Genomic DNA, 24,991 nt, shown 5'->3' on the forward strand with positions numbered 1-24,991 from the left:
TTTTTCCCTCAAGTCAACGTATTTTTATGCGTAAATCGAAAATTTTTTTCTTGCTTTAAGAGTTTTTTAATATGAGAGAAATTTTTTTTGAAGAAGGTGTTAGTTTTTTGTAGCAATATTGTATTTTTTTTTTTTTTTTCAAGAAAACAATTTTTTCGGTATAAGTACTATTCTTTTAGCGTAAGAATTTTTGTATGTTTCAACCGAGAAAAAAAAGTTGTTTAAACCAAGGGAATAATTTCTTCGGAAAAAAAATATATATGTAGGAGAGAGAAGTCACCGATGCTTGCCACGAGATGGCGCCCACCCTTATTGTAGTGTTCCTGGTAAGATACTTATTTCAGAATTTATATATTCTAAAATTAGAGTTAATTACTATAAGTAATGAGAAAGTGCTTTTTTTCAAATTTTTCCACAAATAAAACGTACAAACTACAAGTATAAAACAAAATATAAACGAAACTTATATATTAATTTTTGTAAAAGTCTTAAATAAGATAACAGCAAAACTAATAACTTTTTGGTATTCAACCTAATTAGAACTAAAGAGAATCTTAAAACTTGGAAAAAAAAATTACTATCACTCTTTGAATGTGTTAGAACCACATCTATTACGATAATGTGAAATTATTAAACATAGAATCAGAGATTTCTGTAGGAACTTGTAGGCTTAAATATAGAGATTATACTTACACAAGACAAAAGTTTTAATGATCATAGATATCTTACAATAATTAGCGGACGGATGAACCAAATTATTTATTGTACCATTCTGATATTAAGTTTTGAATATGATATTGAAGCTACGTTTTTCGCAGACAACGGCAGTATTCTATTCATCTCAAGTAGTTGGACATTCACAGCCCTCTTTGGGAGCAGACATGCTGCCAATGTTTCCTAATTTGCCTATTTGATTGACGGCGTCGAAATGAGGGATGTTGTCATTGACCACGATGTGCCGTACGGAACAATCCCCTTTTCCGCATAAAAATACCATCTTGGTATCTTGGTCAACAAGCGGGAAGATAACCCGTGTTGTATCCAGATCTTGTCGGAACTGCTCTGTTTTCTAATTTCACGTGTCAATCAAAACCGCAACATAACACTTGGTGCTCATCCACTCAAGTAACACAAAAAATTTTTTCTTGAGCCACGATCTTACTCGTGTTTTCGTCGCGTCCTGATGATAAAAAGCATCTTTTTCCAGCTTACTTGTTCTGTCCGTATCGTGATCTTTGGTGAACGGAGAATCTTTTCCTAAACCAACTTTCAATATTTTTCTTTCAATGATTTTGTAGCTAACAGATTTTGTAATTAACATGAGTGTGAATGTAGCAGACATCAGACAAATTTAAAATAATTAACAGAGTAAAAAATAATAAAATAAAATTTAAAAAAATGCGCATTTTAAAAATTTTGAAATTAATAAGTGCATTTTTTATAAATATTTTTTTAATTATTTACTCTCTTTGTTTATATTTTAAAATTTGTCTGATGTCTACTATATTTACACTCATGTAATTAACAGACAATTTAAAATTTATAAATTCTCTTATATCTGCAACATTCACACTTTTTAAAATTCACAAATTTTTGCATTTTTTTCAAAACGATAAATTATAAAGAAAAAAATATTTTTAAAAAATACACTTCTAGATTTTTGAATTTTCTACAAGTGTATATTTTTTTTTTTTTTAATAGAAATTTTCATATTTTACGAAATTAAAAAAAAAATTGATTATAATTCGACGTAAATTCACATTCTTATATAAAGATACGACAGTTACTAAATTACTAATTTATTTTGACTACCGTATTTTCAAATTTTGCTGAGTGGCGCCATTGTAAATTAGTTTTGAATTTAAACTTTCAGAAGACTGGAGATGGCAGCACATTTTCGCGCGCTAATTTAAAATCATTGTTCCCACGACCTTTTTAAAAATTTTGAAAATTCTCTGGACCAAATCTTCACTTAAAATAAAATTAAAAAATTTTTTATTGCTGTGAAAAAATTATTAAATTTTCTCAGCAAACAAGTACACAGATATGTAATTTAATTAATAAGTTACTAATTTATCAGAATATCAGAACTATTCGCATCTTTGACTGCTGGTACTTTTTCGAACCATCTGCTGATAATAATGAACCCTTGTCTAAACAATTAAATAAAAAACAACGAGGGCGCTGATGCTGGATTAGTTTATTGTGTAAATTATATTTTAATGAAAAACAATACTTCAAAAAATAGTTGATGACTTCAATAAAAATAGTGTTTAGATAACGTAAAATATGATGGATTACGAATTCAAAATAAAAACACAGAAAGACAGGACCAAGGTCGAGGATTTATTTGAATTCGAAGGGTGTAAAGTCGGCAGAGGTACTTATGGACACGTCTACAAAGCTCGCCGAAAAGAAGGGTTAGCTTTTGTTATTTTAATTTATTTATTGTCTGTCAATTATCGTAACTTGCACACTCTGTCCAATTTAAATTATTGCTCTTTATTTTTTTGACTTTTTGATAAAATTATAGCCCTTACTCCCGGGTGATCGGAGTTTTTGCAATTAAATTTAAATTCTGGACCTGACAAACTTCTAGTTTCATTTGTAATTTGTAAAAATATATGTGAGTACTGTAGATCATAATTTAGTTATTTGATTTTTTTATTTAATCAGAGTGTCTGACAGCGAGTTCAAGTCTAGGCCAGACACCAAAGACTTTGGTCTTAAACAAATCGAAGGAACAGGACTGTCAATGTCCGCTTGTAGAGAAATTGCTGTAAGTATCTAATTTGTAATTCACAGTGTTAAATAAGATGCTGAAAGTAATTGACATCCAACAATTTTTGTGGTTTTAATTACCTAGTTAATTGTCATACAAAATTTCTTAAATTATTCAGACATTTTTTTTTAATTTTTGTCTGTCAGTATTCACTTTGTTATTGAAAGTAAATAAATTTTTTTAATGACTGGTACTTTCATTATCATTTCAATATGATGCTGAAGATAATTGACATCTAACAATTTTAGTATTTTTAATTATCTACTTAACTGTCATCATATAAATTTTTAAAAAACATCCACAAGAAATTTTTTGAAAATTATTCACATGAATTTTAAAAAATTTTTACCTGTCAGTATTTACTTCGTTCATTAAAAATAAATCAATTTTTTTGATGACTACTACATTTAGCATCATTTCAATATGATGCGGAAAGTAATTGACATTTAAAAATTTCAGTATTTTTTAATTATCTACTTAATTGTTATCATAAATTTTTAAAAAACATCCTCAAGAAAATTTTTCACATGCATTTTTTTTTAATTTTCGTCTGTTAGTATCCACTTTGTTGATATGCCGTCAACTGATCCCAGCAATTTTATATCACGACAAGTGATCCCTACAAATTGATCCCACTGACATCTGATCCCATCAACAATTGGTGGTCAATTGATGTTTATCAACAACTAATTTACATAATTTAACTCTTTATATTTACAACAGTGAATTTTAATTACTCATGTCATAGTAATTAATTAATAATTAATTATTTTATAAATTTGTCAGTGGGATCAGTTGTCTGTGGGATCAATTATCGTGTGATTATTTGTGGGAGATCAGTTGTCTGGGATCAGTTGTCATGGAACCAAAAATATTAGAATTGCCAGATGTCAGTTACTCGCAGCATCATATTGAAATGATGCTAAAAGTAGCAGTCATTAAAAAAATTTTATTATTTTGAATAAACCGAGTAAATACTGACAGGCGAAAATTTAAAAAAATGCATGTAAATAATTTTAAAAAATTTATTTGTGTTAATTTTTTTAAATTTATCTGATGACAATTAACTAGATAATAAAAAATACCATAGATATCATATTTAGATGACGTTAAATATAGAAGTCATTGAAAAAATTTATTTATTTTCAATAAACAAAGAGGGTTCCATGACTCGGTTTATTCAAAGTAATTAAATTTTTTTAATGACTGTTACTTTTAGCATCATTTCAATATGATGCTGAGAGTAACTGACATCTGACAATTTTAATATTTTTAATTGTCATCAGAAAATTGAAAAAAAAAATATACACGAGAAAATTATTCAAAAATAATTTATTATAATTTTAGTTACTCAGGGAATTGAAGCATATCAATGTCATTACGCTTATTAGGGTATTTCTTTCTCACAATGACAGAAAAGTGTCGTTACTTTTTGATTTTGCGGAACATGATCTATGGGTAATTATTTATTATTTATTTGCAGTTAATTTAGTTTGCTAATAAATATATATAGACATATAGTAATTGTTATTTATTTATTGACAGCATATTATTAAATTTCATAGAGCTGCTAAAGCTAACAAAAAACCAGTGATGGTGCCAAAAGGAATGGTCAAGTCGTTGTTGTACCAAATTCTCAATGGTATTCATTATTTACATTCCAATTGGGTTCTCCACAGAGACTTGGTAACTTAATTTAATAAAGTACTTAATTATCAGTTACAACTGGTGGTAATTAATTAACTAATCGATGGTTCTGTCGTCAGAAACCGGCGAATATTTTGGTAATGGGAGAAGGAAACGAAAGAGGCAGAGTTAAAATAGCGGACATGGGTTTTGCGCGTTTGTTCAACGCTCCTTTGAAACCTCTGGCTGATCTTGATCCTGTTGTTGTTACATTTTGGTACAGAGCACCTGAATTATTACTAGGAGCGAGGCATTATACAAAAGCTATCGGTAAATATATTGGAATGTAGAGAAAAAATTTGAATAACAATTGACCAATTCTAAAACTTCCTGCTGTTTTCGAGCTCAGAAAGTTCGAATCTGTTATAATTTGAAAATTTTTGAGCTCAAAAAAAAAATTAACTTTTGTCGTGCGTAGACTTAGAACTGATTACATTTTGAGGCAAATCGGGCAAGTAGTTTAAGAGTTATACGAAAAAAAACCTAAAAAAAAAAACATTTTTTTAATTTTTATTTTTCGTATATCGATTTTCAAATATCGGATCAAAACTGACAAGTTTCTGTAGTAACCATTGCTATGATGACTGTAAGCGGTGACATAACATCAATTTTTTTCCTATAAATTTTGAAAATTTTTAATTTTTATAGCGGGAAGTTAAAAATTTGGTATCACGAATGTTTGCCCGCAGACATTAAATCTACGGCTTTATAAAAATTTATTTACTCATTTAATTTTTTCAATACCATTGCAAGCGTGAGTGTGTTAACATATTATTGTAATTACACACACAAAACTTTTGAAAAAAGGGCACATTACCGATTTACAACGTAGCGGATTTACCGTCTGGATGAAACGTTAGGGAACCAAAAATTTTACCAGGAATTAGGAATTTCTAAATAATTACTACGATAATTAATTAATTAATTAATTAATTATAGATATATGGGCTATTGGTTGTATATTTGCTGAGTTGTTAACTTCCGAGCCAATATTTCATTGTAGACAAGAAGACATTAAAACTAGTAATCCTTACCATCATGATCAGTTGGATCGGTAGGTTAAACTTTCATTTTTTTTGTCTATTAATTTCTACAAGTAATTATATTATATATATCTCTTGTTTAGTATTTTTAATGTGATGGGATTCCCACTAGAAAAGGACTGGGAGGACATAAAGAAAATGCCCGAGCATCCTACATTACTCAAAGACTTCAAGCGATCCAAGTAAGAGATTTACTTAAAAGTCGGTGAAAAAAATGGCAAAGCTTACATAGATAAATAATAAATAATGAGGTATTTATTTGTACTTACAGTTACGCCAATTGTTCACTTACCAAGTACATGGATCGGCATAAAATAAAACCCGATAGCAAAGCGTTCAATTTGGTAAAGATAAATAAAATAAATGACTTAGATAAACTTGGTAATTATTTTTAATGACACATTAGTTTTTTTTTACAACAAAATACAGTTACAAAAATTGCTGATGATGGATCCTAATAAACGGATAACATCTGAGCATTCGATGCAAGACGCCTACTTTCAAGAAGAGCCACTGCCAACTCAAGAGTATGATTGATTTTAATAACAAAGATAAATATTTACTTTTGCCATGTAATTTATTTTTTAATTTAAATATTTTTTATCAGTATTTTTGCTGGATGTCCGATCCCGTATCCTAAAAGAGAATTCTTGACGGACGACGATACCGATGAAAAGACTGAAAACAAAGCTCGTCAGAACCAGCAGCAAACGGTAAACTTGCAAAGTCAACGTTATCATTACAATAATAACTAAAAATAAAAATAATCCTGAGAATATAAATGAAGTAAAACGCAAAACCATTTATTATAGCAACCGAATCAACCGCAGCAAGGGAATAACGAGCATAATCACGGACAAAATCCAAAACGAGCGAGGCTGGGCACTCACGGCGCTCCCGAGTTCCACCAGCATCAAAGTCATGCAATGACTCACCAGCAGCCACCTGGAATGGTCTACTCTACGGCCCAACCAACTCAGCCCGCAAACTTTCATCAGCGTTACTAGTCGACCACCGCCACCGCCAGTCCCTAGCCCGATCGTGCTGATAATTTTTTCATAATTAAATTTTATTATCAGGAACGTTGAACGTCAGCACTGTCAACTGCAAACATCATATAGAATTGTATATTCCCAACAGATTTATGACAATGCAATGCTATTTATATTATAAATACAAATGAATTTATTTAATTCTTTTCTCTACTCTTATTTCGTCCGTTCATGACGGAAGGAAAAATCTTGTCAGCGGTTCTGCTTAATTCAGCTCACAGTCAGCTCGTTAACGTCATCGATTATCGAGAAGCCATTTGTCCTGCTGAGTAACATCAAACTACCAGCTGGTCATCATCGTCAGTACATATCTGTTAGCATCCTGTGCAGCCGATGTCCGGTGCATAACTCGGACGTACGTGACCGTACATATTAATTTTATTGAAGATGAGCTGTGAATGAAGATTCCTCGTACTCACACTGACTACTTAAACCCGATCCTCGTCAGAGTCTTGGTCTTGGTCTTGGTCTTGCTCTTGGGTGTCCGCTTGTCCCAGCCCAGGTTCGATTTTACTCCCGATTTCAGCCACAAGCAAAAGGTTGAGGTAGGGGATAGGGACGTGACATAGATGAATTAAAGACACCAAGGATCTTGAGTGGGAGAAGTATCGCGCCTGCGCATAATATACCGCGCGCTACTTGGTTTCTTCGCGTTCTCCGTGGTCTTAAAGCTCCTGAAACGCAGTTTCCGCGAATCCGTGCTATAGTAGACGAGATAAGTAGTGCGCTGTGGTGATGTTGGATGTCAGATTGCCCTGTGTCGATAGAGGTGACTGAAAAGGGTGGACGAAACACTAGAGGGTAATATACTCTCTTTATTTTACTTTATTTACTTATTTATTTATTCAAATTTTTCCAAACACTTCCAATACCCCCGGCGTGAGTCGCGCTGCAAAAAAGTTAATAACTTTGTTTACTATTTAGTCGATAAAATAATATTCCAGTAAAGGAGTCGCGGCATAAACCCGATTAGTTATTCATTGAGGCTCGTGCGTGTCGCAAACCGCTAAAAGTGCGCGCCAAGTGTAATTACCAGGTAAATAAATAAATTGATAGATTGACGTGGAGCAACAACACCAGAAGGGTAATCACGGGTGAATTTACTGCAAAGTACTTAACAGCAAGTACTCGTACACCTTTCAAACTCGATAAACTAGACAGATACGTACGACAAAATTCCATTCATTCACGCGGTTCCTTTCTCTTTAAATGTTACCCGGGATAAGTGTAGACTCTGAAGCGCGTCTATCATTCTGTCACTTAATTTTTTTTACAATCCATCTGATCACTAGATTTCATTATGTACCCTTATCTCTTTTATTTAAACTTTTAAAACGAGTTTTGGGTCGTACCTAAGCTAGATTGATAAATAGCCAACACTTGAAATATTCTCTGGTGTTTTGCAACGCGGCTATTAGATAATAAAATTCCGAGCTATAAAATAACATGTGATATAAAAAATAAAATTTAATAGACTGTCCATGAATCGTTAATGTAACGACGTTAGCGGTCTGATGTAGAAAGTACCTGATTTGGGTCCGTCACCAAAATGACCTTGCCGGTGTCACCTTGTCGAAACTTTCCCAGTACAGAGCAGACTCCTCCACACCTAATGCTCTTACACTAATAAACCATCATCGTCACACTCAACATCACCTTGTCCGTGAGTTATAAATCCCATGAGCGATAAAAACGACGGCCTAACGCTAAGAATGTTATGGAAGCTGGGATCCTTACGGATGCATACCTGCGGTAACGTAATCTATCGGCTATTATTATTATAATAATAATTATTAAGGAGGTGGGTGGCAGATGATTGCCGGTTGCGATGATGGTCCCAAGGAAAATGAGTAAAAGTGAAGGGGCGGGTATCGTTACAGCAGCATCTACTTATTGAAGGGGCCATGACCACCTTGCGACAAGACGACAAGGTAACGACGTTACGATCTTATGAGCTTCTCGTTGTTATGCCCGGTATAAACAAACCCGATTATTGGGAGTTTGTAACAACCTCGTACTTTAAATATTAATTATCAGGGTCAAGAAGTATCTGGACGTTGTCTCTCCTCTCGATTTTAGACGATTAATTGTCTGAAGATTCACAAAGTCTAGACACGTGAGTACAGTTAATAATTAATATACTGTAAAAAATTTATGGAGTAAATGCGGGCGGATGACAGTTTATTTTAATATCAAAACTCCGAATCGGAGTAAATGTGAATTAAAATAAAATGCAGATCACTGAAATCATTCCTTTGAAAAAATAAACTCCTTATTTACTCCGCATATGGAGAAATTTTTTCTAAAACTCTGCTCTGAGTGAAGGAGTAAATTCAGATCTAAATTAAATTCATAATCACTCCGAATTTACTGATTTTTTACAGCGTAGACTAAAAAATTAACGGAGTAAATGCGGAGCGGATGACAGTTTATTTTAATATCAAAACTCCGAATCGGAGTAAATGTGAATTAAAATAAAATGCAGATCACTGAAATCATTCCTTTGAAAAATAAACTCCTTATTTACTCCGCATATGGAGTAATTTTTTCTAAAACTGCTCTGAGTGAAGGAGTAAATTCAGATCTAAATTAAATTCATAATCACTCCGAATTTACTGATTTTTACAGCGTAGACTAAAAAATTAACGGAGTAAATGCGGAGCGGATGACAGTTTATTTTAATATCAAAACTCCGAATCGGAGTAAATGTGAATTAAAATAAAATGCAGATTACTGAAATCATTCCTTTGAAAAATAAACTCCTTATTTACTCCGCATATGGAGCAATTTTTTCTAAAACTGCTCTGAGTGAAGGAGTAAATTCAGATCTAAATTAAATTCATAATCACTCCGAATTTACTGATTTTTTTCAGCGTAGACTAAAAAATTAACGGAGTAAATGCGGAGCAGATGACTATTTATTTAATTTCGGAGTGAAATCTACTCCGAAAGAGAGTTTGAAAAAGCAAACTCCCTAATTTACTCCGTGGGCAGATTGATTTTTTTTTAAAACTCCGAATGTCGGAGTGAGTTTGGATTTAAATAAAGTCCGTAATTACTCCGAATTTTGAACAGTATAATAATAGTTTGTTATTAAAAGTGGGTTTATTGTTAAATAAACTTTCACTTTTTATCATTTGGGTTCAGCGCAGTGGTAAAGGATCTTGGAAAGTAACTGCACGCTTCTCCGCTGTCCTCATTGTGTTGTGATGAACACGTGGGACGGATTACAGCGGTTATAAACATGTTTTTATAAGTACATAATACAGGATGCATGTATTGGTATTAAATTATATATACATATATATAGATACATAATACTAAAAAACCGCAGGAATCGTTCTGTCGGGTCAGTAATGATACCTGGCTCCTGTCTGCTACTGTACTGGGTTCGTTACTGATCTACCTCAATTTTTTTCGGTCTGTCTGATCACAGCCCATTATACTCGGACTAAATTAGGGTCCATTCTTGTGCTGAATTTATGCGGGCAAAAAACCGACCGGCGCATAATTGAGAAATTTTACAAAATTGCTTAAAAAAAAAAGCTAAGAACTGATCTCGAGGTTTATATAGACGGCGAAGTTTATTTTAAATTCCATCCTAAGGCGACTTGAATTAATAAATATTTACATGCATCTCCGTTTATTTAATCGTTCGATAATCGAGTAAATGAATTCCATTTATGTAAAGAAAATAACGATGACAATGCAATAACCGGTTGGTTTATTGCATAAAAAATATTAAAATATTAAATAACAATTTTATTTTAAATATTTTTAAATATATAATAATACCCATGATGGGTTTAATTATTACGTAAACGCTCTGTGATTATCATAATAAATTAAATTTATTTTTTGCTAATTGCGTTAATTGTTAAATTGGATAATCGTGATTTATTTTTTTAAAAATAAATTAAACGATCCGCGGAATAATGAATAATAAATAAGCGAGCAACCGAGTTACCTGTGGACCAACATGCGAGACGAAAAATAAATTAGTCCAGTGAATCGTTGAAAGTATAAGGTGTAGAGAGATAAAAAGAGACGACGAGAGCCTGTTGAGTATCGGAAAGAGAGACCGAGAACAGAAAACAGAGAGACGACAGGCGAGGTCAGCGAGGTGCCCGATATGGTATCCATCGTTCGCTGGTGACTATTTTATATGTATACATATATGTATACCTGCCTACGATTAGTATTAAACAGCCTAGACCCTACACCTGAATGCTGTCAACTTTAATGCTATTTAAATATTACGCTACTTAAATAAATCGCCGCGAGTTTTGACAGTTCGGCATCTGCTGGTTAGACCATCGCCTTATTAGTTAATATATTCTATTATATTTATTACATTAGTCTGTAATCTTGAGGTAATTCATTGCTGTATTATATTCCGTAGAATTTTCATCGTCATCGGGATCGGAATCGGCATCAGCTTCCGCTTTTATTCTGCGAAATTTAATCCCCCGTTAGCATTTAATCCAACGGAAATAGTCTCAGATGAATGGACACTCGACAGGAAGATTAAATATTTTTTTTACCGCAGTTATTATTATTATTATTATTATTTATAAACATCAAATGATAATTACAGAGACGTAGGAGCACGTGGGCGCTAATAAATCTGATCAGATATGATTTTTTTATGTCTCTGCCATAACGGGACGGATAAAAGTAAAAAACAAAAATTACTTAAAGATTAACACTTGACCATAAATTTCAAGGTAAATTAACTGCTGTGTGATGAGTAGTATTTATTTATTTATTTATTTAAGTCAGCACACAAGCGGTTAAATTAAATCAGCATATAAGGAACAGTAGCATGCATGGATGCAGGATTTTCTACGAGTTTATTTACTAGAGCATGAGTCATTGAGTAAAAGCCTGATCAAGCCGTAACATAATATAAGTTAACTTGGTAGCAGATGTTGTTCCATGAACGAAACAAGAGATTTAATACAAGACCAGGATGGGAGAAGTCGAAAATAAAATAATGCGCTGGTGTACGGACTGCTGGTGATACGAGAGCAGATGAGAGCGAGAATAAGAACTAAAAGACAGCGAGAATGAGAAGTCGATGGGTCTCGAGGGCCTATATGGATTCTTTAATAACTGGAGAGATTCTATTTTTAAACGTGACTTCAAGTTATGTCTTTACTTGCTTCCACGGCAACTAATCTGACGTAATCGCCGTGCTCTCTCTTTATTTTCTTCTCCACACTTGTTCATATCAACATCGCCGGGGATTTTAGTCCCATCTATCACCGGTCAAGCCTCTCCTCGACGCTCATTAAACTCTCTGCCCATTAATAAATAAATTATTTTATTTTTACACCGAGTTTGTAAGTTATTGTGATACCGATAGACCCGTAAATGGAAATATCCAAGTTAAATCCTTGTTTGCGAGCATGACACATTCGTTCCTTTTACTTATTGCTCTCCTCACTCGGTAAACTACCTAATATACTGTACCAATATCACGTTATGTGTTATGATATATATGTTATATTATGTTATGTTATGTTATGGCTACACTATTTTTAATAGACAAAAGTCAGAGTGAGCTAATCCATGGGATAATTTAAATCATTTTCTCCTCATATTCGTTTCTATCTCAATCTCAATATCTATCTATCTCCATCTCCATCTCTAAATCATATCCCGCATCCACGGCGACCTCACTCCACTTACGCTCATAATTTATTAACTTGTCTTAATATTATTTATTTTTAATTATAATTACAAACTCGGCTTTTTTTATTCCCGCAGTCATGGCAATAAATTAATGGATACTTGATTTAATTAAAAACTCTTTGTTGGCTGATCATGATCATGATCATGATCGTGATGCTCAATAACAATAACAAGTCTGTATGAGTATGACTATTTTTTATTTCTAAATAAGTCTATGTATCCTTGAGACACATTCGTTTCAGGAATGATGAATCAATAAAAAAGCAAAAAAAAAAACTGACAATTATACCGTCAATTAGCCCAAAGCGATGGTTTGCTTTGGAGCCCGGACCTAAAAGCCGAATAAAAAAAGTTTATATATATAATTAAATTTAATTGAGGATAATTAACCGGAAACATTGACATCAGTGTCGCTAAATAAAGATTGGCTGGTAAAATAAACGGCATTAGTTAATATAAGGTAATTAGTGATTTTAAGGAACTGGAACCCGCGGTAAAGACGCCATGAAAGGCTCTCCCGTTCACCTCGAGCGCAATCCTCGATCGCACTTTTACGGGCCGGTGCGGGCGATTGCGGCTATTGCGCGACTCATCGCCGGGTGTCCGTGACTGAATTCACAGTAAAACATTTATTATTTTTTTCTTAACGTTATCTATCTCCCTCGCTCTCGGTCTACTGAGCAAACTCCCGGCACTCGTACTCATACTCAACGACGTATGCAAAATTACTCAATAACATTTAAGCAAAAAAATTCCACGTCTAGACTAATCACCGTTTTCGTACCTTCTTTTCAGTCTTTGATAGCCAGGTTCATGGCCGGTCATTACTTTTAGTTTGTTCCTATCTCGCTTTCTCTCTATCTACATCTATATCTGCCATTTATTATTTAATTCGCCCATCACAATCACGAATTTATTTAAATAGTCATATCAGTTACTCACCTAGAAGTTGCCAAGACAACTTACACACTTTGCTATCGCGAAATCCAAGTGAAACTTTACACACTTTTTTTAAAATTTATCAACCGTATTTCGTACCCAGAAATAAAACTGATTATTTTCGCGTGTCCTTGTATTATTTGTAGGAACGAACTTGTGTTTACTGTTTATTTACTATTTTGTATAAATAATAATAATTGCGATGTATTATACATTCAAAATGCGTATTAGTATTGAGATTATTTGTCTGTTTAAGATTGCATTGAGAGTTATCACAAATGCATTCACCATGGACTCCAATGTCGGTCTTGACTACATTGTTGATAACCCGGATTATTGCAAAAAACTTGCTTCAGGTATGTAATTATTTTTTTAATTGGAAACTTTTTCTTTGCTATCAGCAATGATAATTTTAAAAATGTATCAGTGGGTCAAAAAAAAATTTGAATTTTTTTTTACTCTTTGGAAAGTTAGTAGATGGCAAAAAAAATTATCAGTAAGTTTGAGTTCAAAAACTTAAATTTGAAAAGTGGCTAAAATTTTTAAAATATGGGAAAAAATCAAATTTTTTATTCTTTTGAATTTTTTTTGTATAAAATGTTATTGTAGGGTAGAGAAGCTGTTTTGGGCCAGTTTTGAACACTTGAAAAATGAAAATAAAATAATTTGTAAAAAATGTAATGAGATAATTAATTTTTGGAAATTTTATTTTATACTTTTTTATTAATTAAAATAATTATTAATGTTCAAAAATGGAGCAGTGGCCACAAATGTTGCACTGTAAAAAATTTGCGGATTAAATCCGGAGTAAATGCGGAGCGGATTACTTTATTTATTAATCCCCTCGTAGTGAAATTCACTCCGAACTGGAGTTTATTTTAATATGAAAACTCCAAATCAGAGTCAATGCAGATTTGAATAAAATTCAGATTACTCAGAAATTACTCCGCTGGAAAAATAAACTCCTTATTCACTCGGAGTTCCGGAGTAATTTTTTTTTCCTCCAGAACTCCGAGTGAATTAGGATTTAAATAAAATCCGTAATCACTATGATCCTGAAGTTAACCGACAATTAGCAATTTTTTGATTGTTTATTTTTTAACAAATAAATAACAAAAAAAAAATATGCACATGTAGAAAATTTAAAAAACTACAGGTGCAATTTTTTCAAATATTTTTTTTTTCACAATTTATTGTTTAAAAAAGAACCCAAAAATTATTGGACGTCGGCTAAAATACAAAAAATTCAACAAAATTTTTTTGCCACTTAGACGATCTTCAAAATTATAAAAAATTTTCGCGCGTTTTTTAAAATTCATATTTTACGATAAAATTTCCAGAATTTCTATTCTTTTCTAAGGCTGAGTAAAAAAAGAGTCAAAATTTTTTTTGAAAAAACTTGATACATATATAATAAAAAAAATGTAAATGTTAAAAGCTCTCGACACGGCGTGCACTTCCGTGAAGAAACAAGTTGTCGAGTTATTATCAGCGCTCTGTGTGTACAGCCAGGATGGTAGACAACGTGCTATCGATACTCTTCACATATACCAGGTGATTTTTTATTTACTTAACTTAACAATATTTTTTAGTGTCTCGTCGCGAGCAACACATACATTTATATATATATATACAAAAAAATACATACTTTAGACGATAATATTGTCGAGCAGGAATATATAACTGTGGGACGTTTTCCCGTTTCCTGCGACTTACAAGGACTAAGATGAGATTCGCTCGGGAAATATATTTATTTCCTTGATAAAAAATATAAAAAAACATTTTATGAATGGGAGGCAGTGTCTGCACTTAAAATAATTCAACGTATGCGTACTTTTGGATTGTATTTATGGTTATTATTGTGTTATTATTTATTATGTATGAGAAAGACACAAAGAAAGAAACATTTATCGGAGAGAATGAGTAGAGGGACAAGCGTACATCTCAATTCGAAACGGCTTGAATAATTCATTGACTTTTAATCGAGCTGACGTACGGTTTGTTTACTGTAAACGGACACTTGTGAGTTACGATTAACATTCGACGATACTTGAATGGATCACGTGTTTTATTTTAAAAAAAAACTATTTTATTCATTATATATTTTATTGTTGTTATATATGTGATATGAATGATCTAACGGTCGGAATTGTGGTTTCCTTGAATTTAGTTTTGTAACACAAAGGGATTGATGTTGGATGAAAAATTGAATTGAATTGAATTGAATTTTATTGTTGAAACTTTAAATATTATTTATGCAGGATAAAAAGAGCGAACGCTATCGACTAAGAGTCATTGTCGACGAGTTACAAAAAACAACAACTGAGGATTATCAAGCGACATTGTTGGCATTCATAAATTGCCTGGTTATCTCGACGCCGGTCCTCAAGGACCGCGTTCGTATGCGTAATGAATTCATTGGTAATGCACATTAAATATTTATTATAAATATTTACCTCACTGAGTAAATAACTTATTAACTGATAATTATTTATGTATTTAAATTTATATTTTAGGATTGAAACTGCTTCCTATTCTCAATGACCTAAGGCAAGTATGAATACAAAACTTTGCACTGTAAAAAATCGGGAGTGAATACGGATTTTATTTTACTAAGTGTTCAGTCCACAATTTTTTACAGTCTAATTATTAGGGCAGACCGGGGCACGACGGCCCCCTTAATCCGGTAATTATTTTTTATGGCTTTAAATCTATAGGTCAACCTAATTTAGTCCTCTCTTAAGCGCATCCATGGAGGTTTTACCGAAACTCAAAAAAAAAAAAATTTTTTTCTGCGGCACGACGACCCCATCCAAAAAAAGCTTAAAAAAAGTTTTTTTGTCTTTCTATTGAATAAAAAGATTTTAACCACAACATAATCTGTTGACCTAAAAGAACTTCAATCAATAAATTTTTCAAATTCATTTTAGTTTCGAAAAAAAAAAAATTTTTTCTGCGGCACGACGACCCCATCCAAAAAAAGCTCAAAAAAAGTTTTTTTGTCTTTCTATTGAATAAAAAGATTTTAACCACAACATAATTTGTTGACCTAAAAGAGCTTCAATCAATAAATTTTTCAAATTCATTTTAGTTTAGAAAAAAAAAAATTTTTCTGTAGCAAATTTCTTTTCGGTGGTCCATTTTGCCCCAGATCAGCTTAAAATATCTTTTAAACATCAGAGGTATCATAATTTGACTGAAAATGGAAAAAAAAAATTTTTCCAAAATTTTTGAGGGGGGCCGCCGTGCCCTGGGGGTACCCCGGTCTTCCCTACTTTAGTTTGCAATGATTTGGTGTAAGCGGGAGGGGGAGAGACAGGGGAGGGTTGAATTTGGAACGGCGATTTGTCGTTTACAAAAGGAGTAAAAGATATTAAAATTAAACATGTCAAGCGCGGCGCCGCGGAAGGAGCGAAAAATAGAACCGCTCACTCGGCTTTCTTTCTCCTCCACATTCTTAGAGTAATCTCTAGTATGCCGGGTTTTTAACCGCGATAGAGGATAGATAGATATATCGCCAGGTTAAAAGGAAAAATTACCCACGAGCTTTAGTCTAAGAGGGAGAGGACAAAATTAACTCAGTCTTTTCCTGCTTCGCATCCGCGAGCGGTGATGCTGCACCTGCACTCTACATGTGATGCTGGACACGCGGTGATTCTTTATTTATTTAAAAGGCAAATACTCACTTCCGACTTTTTATAACGCGTAAAAACACCAGTGCACGTGTTGTTTTATTTTTTTTTTTAATTTATTCCTACTCTAATTTATTTCTCACTCAGATATTTGTAATTTGTCTGATTCTTGTGATCGATAAAAGTGGTAACATGGACTAATTTATTATACGGAAGTTTTCATTGGTAAGAAAGAATTTTTTATGACTAGATTTTATCTCAAGTTGTAATATGTTGTTTTTTTTTCTTCTTGTATAAGAGTAAGAGCTGATGATTAATACTTTTTAAATAATCTATCGGTCATTAGATTGTCGCAGTCGTGACAATAGTCGTATATATATATAAGCAATGTATATATACATAGAAGACTAACGGGTCAAGTAGGATTTAAAAAAAAGCGGGTGGGGTAAGCCGGTACCTTATTCATTTTCTTGGTGACAAACATACGACACTCATTGTATCAACAGTGACAGTTAGTTCCTAAAAGTTAACGGAAATATATATATAAATAATATATCTAAGTATACTTGTTAAAAATTACTCTTGTTTAAATGATTAGAAGCGTGAAAATATTTTCAGTGACATAATACGAGAGCTAAGAGAAATAAAATGGGAGGATAAAATGAGTGGATCGGTATGGATAAAGTAAGGGGTGGTTGTAATTTTAGGAAGCAAAAGAGCCAGTATCCGGAGCTGAGGGTCCAGCTGGAAGTCTTCGACGACCAGAGAGAAACTGATGAAGAGCTCGCGAATCAAGGGCCGCCTGGAATAGATCTCTCGTCCCACGTCGACGTCTTCTACGCTATTTTAGGCCAGGCTAGTATTTTTTTTTTATTTTTTTAATGCAGAGCATTCTGTGTGACACAGATATTAAATTTTTTATCGATCCAGATTGCAGATACGCCGCAAGAAATAGCTTTCTTGAGTATCCTACAGCATCTGCTGCGGCTGGATCCAAAGGAGCCGGCAAGTGATCTCGCTTGGGACACCGCTGAGACGTTGGTGCACCGAGCGACTCTTCTTGAGAGCCGCAATGACGCGACTAAGCTCTTGAGATCACCGAGTCTTCAAGTACATTTATTAATTACCCTCTTAACATATTTATTTTAAACAATAAATAAATAAATAAATAAATTTTTTCCAGACGAATTTATGTTGCCATTGTCGAGGCGCCGATCAAACCTGCGGCTCGACACGCAAAGCGTCTCTGCCGACAAGTAGTCCGGCACCTTTGCCGCCCCCGCTTCCGTCAGGTGTAACTTCATCGTCAATAGTACCAGTTCCTTCAGCTGGAACACCAGCAGCTCAAAGTCCACCCACAAGTATTGCGTTGGCACCGCCGCCTCCTCCGCCGCTTCTTGTCACCGTCACTGCTCCTGATGCAGTAATGGAACCTCCTCTACCTCCACCTCTACATGTCCCAGCAGTTAATCGCATCCCAACACCCGAACCGCCTAGTAATAATGCCAAGCTTTTACCTCAGCAGGAAATTCCCACGCCAAAGTCCAAAATGAAGACGATCAACTGGAATAAAATTCCCAATCACAAGGTAATTTTCCTTATTTATTTTGATTTTTTTTTTCTTGTCGTTCTACTGAAGTTAAATCGAATGTTCGAGTGTCTATTGCTGTTGATTCAAGGACACGGGATAGATATTTTTACCAGTTATTTAGGTGTGAGACGAGTTAGGAATAGTTTTACCGAGTGGTACCTTTTTTTTGTCTTATAGGTCATTGGCAAGAGAAACATTTGGTCGTTAGTTGCTAATGAACATCAGAATTCCCCGATGGCTGACTTAGATTGGGCTGAAATGGAGGGACTGTTTTGTCAACAAGCACCGCCTATTTTACCTCCAGCAACTTACACTTCGTCCAGCGGAACTGGTCTTGATACTGAGCGCCGTCGTCGTGAACCCATGGAGGTAAATTTGTCAAATAAATTTACAACTGAGCGCTAATTTAAAGAAACGTATTGTTGACTTCCAGATTGCTCTGTTGGACGGCAAAAGAAGTCTGAACGTCAACATATTCTTGAAACAATTCCGCAGTTCGAACGAAGACATAATTCAGCTGATCCGCGATGGAGGACACGATCATATCGGAGCTGAAAAACTACGCGGTCTTCTTAAAATTCTGCCCGAAGTAGACGAGCTAGAGATGCTTAAGAGTTTCGATGGGGACAAATCGAAACTTGGCAACGCTGAAAAATTTTTCCTTCAACTCATTCAAGTGCCAAAGTAATTTTTTTTATTTTTTAATCAAACACTCGAGTTAATTACCAACTAAACTAAATATCTGACGTCTGCTGATGATTATCTTTGTAGTTATAAACTGAGGATAGAGTGTATGCTGCTCAAAGAAGAGTTTGCCGCTAACATGAACTACCTGGAGCCGAGTATTGACTCAATGATACTCGCCGGCAAAGGTTTGATGACTAACAAACAGCTCCAAGAGGTGCTATACATGGTTCTGGTTGCTGGCAACTTCCTCAATTCAGTAAATATATATTTTTAAGTTGATTATTTTTCACCATACCTGCGCCGAAAGTTTAAATTCCTGCCCTGGTTAGAAGGAAGAGGCAAAAATTTAAACTTTCTGCTACAGATCTGGTGAAAAAAAGTAGACACCGAGGAAGGTAGGACTCGTCTTCAGCTCAGGTGGCAATTAACCTGGATTAGAATGTCCTACTTTCCGCCCTAGGTGTGTAATCTACTAATTTGTAATTCCACTGAGGGTTTTAATGAGCATTGATTGATAGGGCGGATACGCTGGGAATGCAGCGGGCGTAAAATTGTCATCGTTACAAAAATTAACGGAAATACGAGCGAACAAACCGGGAATGAATCTGATTCATTACGTCGCACTACAAGTTGAGAGAAAAAAAAAAAATTTACTTGACTTCTCTCATAAAATGAGCGCTTTGGAGCCGGCTACTAAGTAAATTTTTATTTTATTTTATTTTATTTAAATATTTTTGTGTTGATTTAAATTTTCAAATTTTTTTTCTACTTTAGAACAACAATCGAACAATTGACAAACGAATTCAACGCACTGGATACGAAAATAAAGAAAATAAAAAATCAAATTCAGTTATCGTCGACCGAAAGCGACATTCAGGAACAAATGGCCCAATTTTTGCAAGTAATTATCAAAAGAATATGAAATAAAAATAAAAATAAAGTTATTTATTGGTATCCATTTACTTTTATTATTTTTTTTAGATGGCAGAGCAGGTGATGGCGCAATTAAAACGCAATATGGAAGAATTAGAAGGCGTGAGACGTACATTAGCCGAATTTTTCTGCGAAGACATAAATACTTTTAAAATAGAAGAGTGTTTCAAAATATTTCATCAGTTTTGTTTGAAGTTCAACCAAGCGATCGCCGAAAATGAGAGACGACGGATACAAGAGGAGCAAGCGACTGCCAGACGTAAACAACGCGAAGAACAACTGCTGGCTAAAAAGCGGCTCCGTAAGTGTTAACTATTAAATAAAATATGAGATTTAAGATTTAAGGTAAAATAAATATTCATTTTAAAACAGTAAATAACGCGGCTGATACTCCCGGTTCCGAGTCTGAGAGCAATTTAATGGATTACGGGCTATTAGACATTCAAAGTTTCGCTAGACAGTCGTATAATCGCAGCGAAGCTAAAATAAAAAGACTACAAAATGGCGGCGTTACTTCTGACGAAGATATATCGATTACCGGGTCTCCGAGTATCAGACGTCGACTTGGATCCTGCTCAGGTGGTCCCGATCAGCAAATTACCAAAGAAGATACTTATTCGCCGGACATTACTCCCAATGGAACTCTGCGTCGACGAAGAAGTCGCATTCCCTGCGAAGACAACGACGACAATTTAATGGACTTTTTGAGAACTTCGGGACAAGACAATACTCGGGAACGAAAATCTTGGGGAAGTTTGGGTAAATATAGACTGATTATTTATTGTTTCTTCTATTATTTTTACTTAATAAATTTTTTTTAGATCGATCGTGGGCGAGAAGAGCTAGAGGGCAGCCTCGTCGCAGCGATTTATTGAACGCCGATTTTTCAGGCGACCGCGAAAGACCGAATTCCCCGTCTCCGTTGGCGGAAAATAAAGCGTTTTTGCAAGAAGAAGAAACGAAACCTACTGGGTATTAATTATTGGGCTAAAAATTTATAAAAAATAATAAAATGAGATTGATTATTAATTCAAATGAATTTCAGACGAGCATGGAGACAAAAAATCGAGGCTTGGTTGTCGGAAAATGAAAAGGAAGAACGTGCGGGTGAAGAGTTGCAGCGAAGAGCGCGACAGTTGCAGGCCAACCGAAAGTCCTTCGAAGATTCTGGTAAATAATAAATATTGAATTTAATAGTAAAGAGATTTGTTTAGTTTTTATTTTTAAAACGAGGATTGTTTGTAGAAAACGAAGGCAAGACGAATGCGACGGAAGACAATTCACGCGCTGGCTACTCAAATGTCTATGACTGGCGTCCTTCAGTTGAGAAGACTGACGTAATGCGAACTATGGAAGCTATCGAAGGTTTGTTTGTTTTAAAAAATTTAAATAATGAGTTTGTTATTAAATATTTATTACTTATTATTCCAGAAGCTCAACCAGATTCAGCAGAAACAGACAAGTCACCTTGGAGAAAGTCGAGTCTCAATGTTCTAAACAGTCCCGAAGAAATCGACTCGAGGTACTCGCGGCGAATACGCTCCCGTCTCACCAACGACAATGTCCTGGGTTCGAGTACATTGCAAGCGATAAGAGAAGAGGAACGGAAGAAAAATAAACCAAATGAAACAGTTAACGATGGACAAGACGAGCTGACTATTTATCTACGCACCCCAAGTGTATCCGCGCCAAGTTCAGCCGTCCGCAGATTTTCAAAGTCTGCTAGAAAGACCGAGGAAGACAAAGTGAGCGATAAGATTGAGATTGATTCAGATAACATTGAAACCCCGCCAGTGACACGCCGAGTTTTTAGTCCACCTCGTGAAGTCAAACCCGTGGAGAAGGAACCGTGCAAACGGGAGAGATGCAGCAGTTCTATTACGGGACGGGAGTACACTAAAGTGAGTGCCAGTAAGCCGGCAGTCGCGGAAAGTGATCTTGGAAGCGGTAATTTTGATCGGTATGCCGCGGCACGTAAAACCAGACGTTATAAAAAGAGTCAGGATAATCCTGCAGATAAAGACAGCTGCGGAAAGCCCGAAAGTAATTCCTCGGATACTCTGGCTGATGATAAACCTCAGAGACCGAACACTCTGTCACTGGAAGACAACGATCTGGATGAAGATAAAATGCTGAGACTGTGGCAAGATAAATTGAAGCGTCGGCATGCGTCAAATGATTTCGAGTCTGCTTTGACGGAGGTCGCTGCCAAGTCTGCGGAGGAAGTTAATCAGCGGTTAGCACGACATAGAAGTTCTAGGCTGCCTATTACGCAGCCCGCGCCAGTTATTGCTGTGACTAACACTGTTCTGAGTCCGGTGATGCAGGAATCTCGGCCAAGGGAAACGACTCCGGTGTGGCCGGAACGGGCGGTCTCTTGTCGAGAAAGACACCGCAGTATGATTGATCCCAGTCAGGTGCGCGAGGCCTTGAGATTAACCAGCAATCCACCCAGTCGGGTTAATAATGAGCCGAATGCGGTCATTGTTAACTCTAATGGCGATCGCGAATTGCTCCCCGCACTTCGTGTCACTTCTCCCGAGCCGCAAATCGACCAGGTCGATCGCGTTGTCAAGGAAGCCCCGAGGATTAGTGACTTGCAGGGCAAAGTTGATTCAGTAACGAGCTCAAAGACAGCAGATACTGCTGATGATAAAAATTCGTCTAGTCCTAGTAAAAATTCGTCGGTATTTAGGAGTAAGTTTATTCCCGACATGAATATTTCGTCAAACTCACCGCTGGTTAAAGGCAAAGAACAGGAACTCAATGACGAAGGCTTTGAAGAGACACAGAGCCTCGTTTCTGAGACACTGAGCCAGGAAACTTCATCAGGAAATTATGAAACTGACATTCACGACTCGCCGCGATGCTCACCCGCGGAAATGCGGTACGTCAAAGAAGCTGAACCTCCTAAGCGCGTAATAGGAAAGGACGAAATCGCGAGATTGAAGTCTTTTAGATCAAGAACTAAACCAGCTCAAGAAAATGAAAAAACTACTTCCAGTTATTTAACAAAAAAATCTGAAAGTCCCAAGCGCGAGATACTGAAGAAAACTGACTCGAGCAAAAAAATAGTTCCGCTTATAAAAGCCAGTGGGACGCGCAACCCCGTCGAGAGATCGACTTCCAAAAGCAGCTTGAGAAGCTCAAGGAGTTCGTTGAACAGCGCGAGCTCCGTCAATACTGTCCGCAAGTTGGCTCCGAGTCATCCCCAGCTCCGAGGGTACACCTCAGCAATCTGTGCAATGACGAGCGACCTGCGTAAGAACCCAAGTCCACTTACTAACGCCGTCAAAGACGCCGACAAGCGACAAACGAGCTCGCGGATCGCCACGACAAAGATTCCCGCCAGCAGAAGCAGCAGCAGTGAAAGCAGCGTTGGTCCCGTGGTGCGAAGTGTTCGAAAAATTCAATCAGTAAGTCATTCAAATTTTTTTTACTTACTGGTCATTCATAAAATACATCCCCCCCCCTCCCCCGCACATGATACGTAACTGTTTATTTATTTAATTCCCTTAGAGTAAAATTTACTCAGAATCAAAGTGAATGAGAAGTTAAATAAAATCCAGAGCACTTCGAAATCACTCCTCTGAAAAGACACTCCCTATTTATTCCATATCCGGAGTGATTTGTTTTTGACTCCGGAACTCCAATTGATGGAGTGAATTTGAATTGAAATAAAATCCGAATTCACTCCCGATTTTTTTAAAAACCGAGAGAAAAATTTGCAAAATGAATTGATGAGCCTTGAAGGTCACGTTTCCTTACCCCCCTCTCCCCCATAAATGTGAACGTATTTTATGAACGGCTGGTTATGCAATTTCTAGTCTGTAATAAATATATGACTAAATAACTTGAAATTCCATAAATAGGGAACAAGTGACACCACACGACCAAGAGCTGTGGTCTCCCGAAGCAGCAGCAGTGTTTCCACTACACCTTTGCTACAAAACCGAACTCCGAGCTCAAAGACTTTGACATCTACTCCCAGCAGGAGTAAATTGGTCCAGCCGCGTAACCACAGTTTCATGAGACCGACCGCAGCTAGTGTCAATAAAGGGTCAATATCAAACTTACCTAGAAGCATTAAAAGTCTGGTTAAATGATCAATCGACTAACTCGAGTATAAATAATTAAATTTTAAACTTACGTATTATCTATAAATAAAATCGGACTGATTAAAATGCTTTAGATGTAATGCGATCGCGGTCTCACGTTTATCAAGGAAACTAGTATTATAAGATCTTTAAAAAATTTATTAACTCCTACTAACCGTCGGTATATATATAAATATATATAAAGTATAAGTAAAACTAAAAAAATCAAAGTAGTCTTGTAAGAACGTTCTATAGATAAATATAGATGATAAATATATATGATAAAAAATTACAGCACGATTTAAAATGTCACGGTTCTGGTTATTACAGTCGATAAATTTTAAAAAACTCAACGATTACCAAAGTTTGACGAAACCAATAAAAACCTACTGATTTAAATGCCTGCTTAGTCTTTTTCTATACGAGCGAGATAGTAATTATCTGTTATTGAAATAATTAAAATTATCTTAGATAATTTTACTTGAGTTTTATCTTACGCAGAGTAATTATTGTTTTATAAAAATAATAAATATAAACAATATAATAATAATATTAATTTTATAAAGATCCAAGTGCCATGTGACTTGTGACGGAGCTGGGTTATTTTTTACGCAAACAATTTCTCCAATAAATTTATTAATTTATAATCGTAATTGCCGGTCACTTAATTATCTCCGAGGCATTCACTTAATTTATAAAATTTATAAATAATTATATACTGGTATTTTAATTATTTACCCAGATAATTGTTTTTAATTATCATTATTATTGATTAATAAATTAAAGAGGATTAATCAAAATTGTTATAGTATTTTATAATTTATAATAAATATTGAAGATAATAAATAAAAT

General features: G+C 34.9%; 2 protein-coding genes across 2 annotated transcripts; both read left to right on the plus strand.

Annotated features, from left to right (window-relative positions):
* Positions 1-2,191: 2,191 nt before the first annotated feature.
* LOC130665534 (cyclin-dependent kinase 8) lies at positions 2,192-6,691 on the plus strand. Its single transcript, XM_057465978.1, has 11 exons — positions 2,192-2,420; positions 2,677-2,779; positions 4,130-4,240; positions 4,328-4,468; positions 4,549-4,738; positions 5,408-5,522; positions 5,595-5,693; positions 5,783-5,855; positions 5,941-6,038; positions 6,119-6,224; positions 6,324-6,691. Exons 1-11 carry the CDS (start codon positions 2,290-2,292, stop codon positions 6,516-6,518), a joined length of 1,362 nt encoding a protein of 453 aa, XP_057321961.1. The 5' UTR covers positions 2,192-2,289; the 3' UTR covers positions 6,519-6,691.
* A 517-nt stretch (positions 6,692-7,208) lies between these two features.
* On the plus strand, positions 7,209-24,990 carry LOC130665560 (uncharacterized). The gene is made up of 20 exons (XM_057466013.1): positions 7,209-7,364; positions 13,456-13,555; positions 14,638-14,753; positions 15,461-15,620; positions 15,716-15,753; positions 17,549-17,686; positions 17,762-17,941; positions 18,015-18,419; positions 18,600-18,791; positions 18,856-19,106; positions 19,194-19,365; positions 19,628-19,806; positions 19,884-20,010; positions 20,091-20,343; positions 20,415-20,801; positions 20,864-21,014; positions 21,088-21,212; positions 21,288-21,407; positions 21,474-23,458; positions 23,915-24,990. Exons 2-20 carry the CDS (start codon positions 13,489-13,491, stop codon positions 24,146-24,148), a joined length of 5,280 nt encoding a protein of 1,759 aa, XP_057321996.1. The 5' UTR covers positions 7,209-7,364; positions 13,456-13,488; the 3' UTR covers positions 24,149-24,990.
* Position 24,991: the final 1 nt, after the last annotated feature.

This window comes from Microplitis mediator, chromosome 1, assembly GCF_029852145.1.
Source record: "Microplitis mediator isolate UGA2020A chromosome 1, iyMicMedi2.1, whole genome shotgun sequence".
Classification (NCBI taxonomy): domain Eukaryota; kingdom Metazoa; phylum Arthropoda; class Insecta; order Hymenoptera; family Braconidae; genus Microplitis; species Microplitis mediator.

Excerpts from the sequence above, each read along its gene's own strand:
- LOC130665534 (XM_057465978.1), top strand. The coding sequence starts at position 2,290 with ATGATGGATTACGAATTCAAAATAAAAACACAGAAAGACAGGACCAAG. Across the intron at positions 5,694-5,782 it reads AAAGACTTCAAGCGATCCAA|TTACGCCAATTGTTCACTTA; the intron begins GTAAGAGATTTA and ends TTGTACTTACAG. Across the intron at positions 6,039-6,118 it reads GAGCCACTGCCAACTCAAGA|TATTTTTGCTGGATGTCCGA; the intron begins GTATGATTGATT and ends ATTTTTTATCAG.
- LOC130665560 (XM_057466013.1), top strand. The coding sequence starts at position 13,489 with ATGGACTCCAATGTCGGTCTTGACTACATTGTTGATAACCCGGATTAT. Across the intron at positions 20,011-20,090 it reads AAATGGCCCAATTTTTGCAA|ATGGCAGAGCAGGTGATGGC; the intron begins GTAATTATCAAA and ends TATTTTTTTTAG. Across the intron at positions 21,408-21,473 it reads AACTATGGAAGCTATCGAAG|AAGCTCAACCAGATTCAGCA; the intron begins GTTTGTTTGTTT and ends TTATTATTCCAG.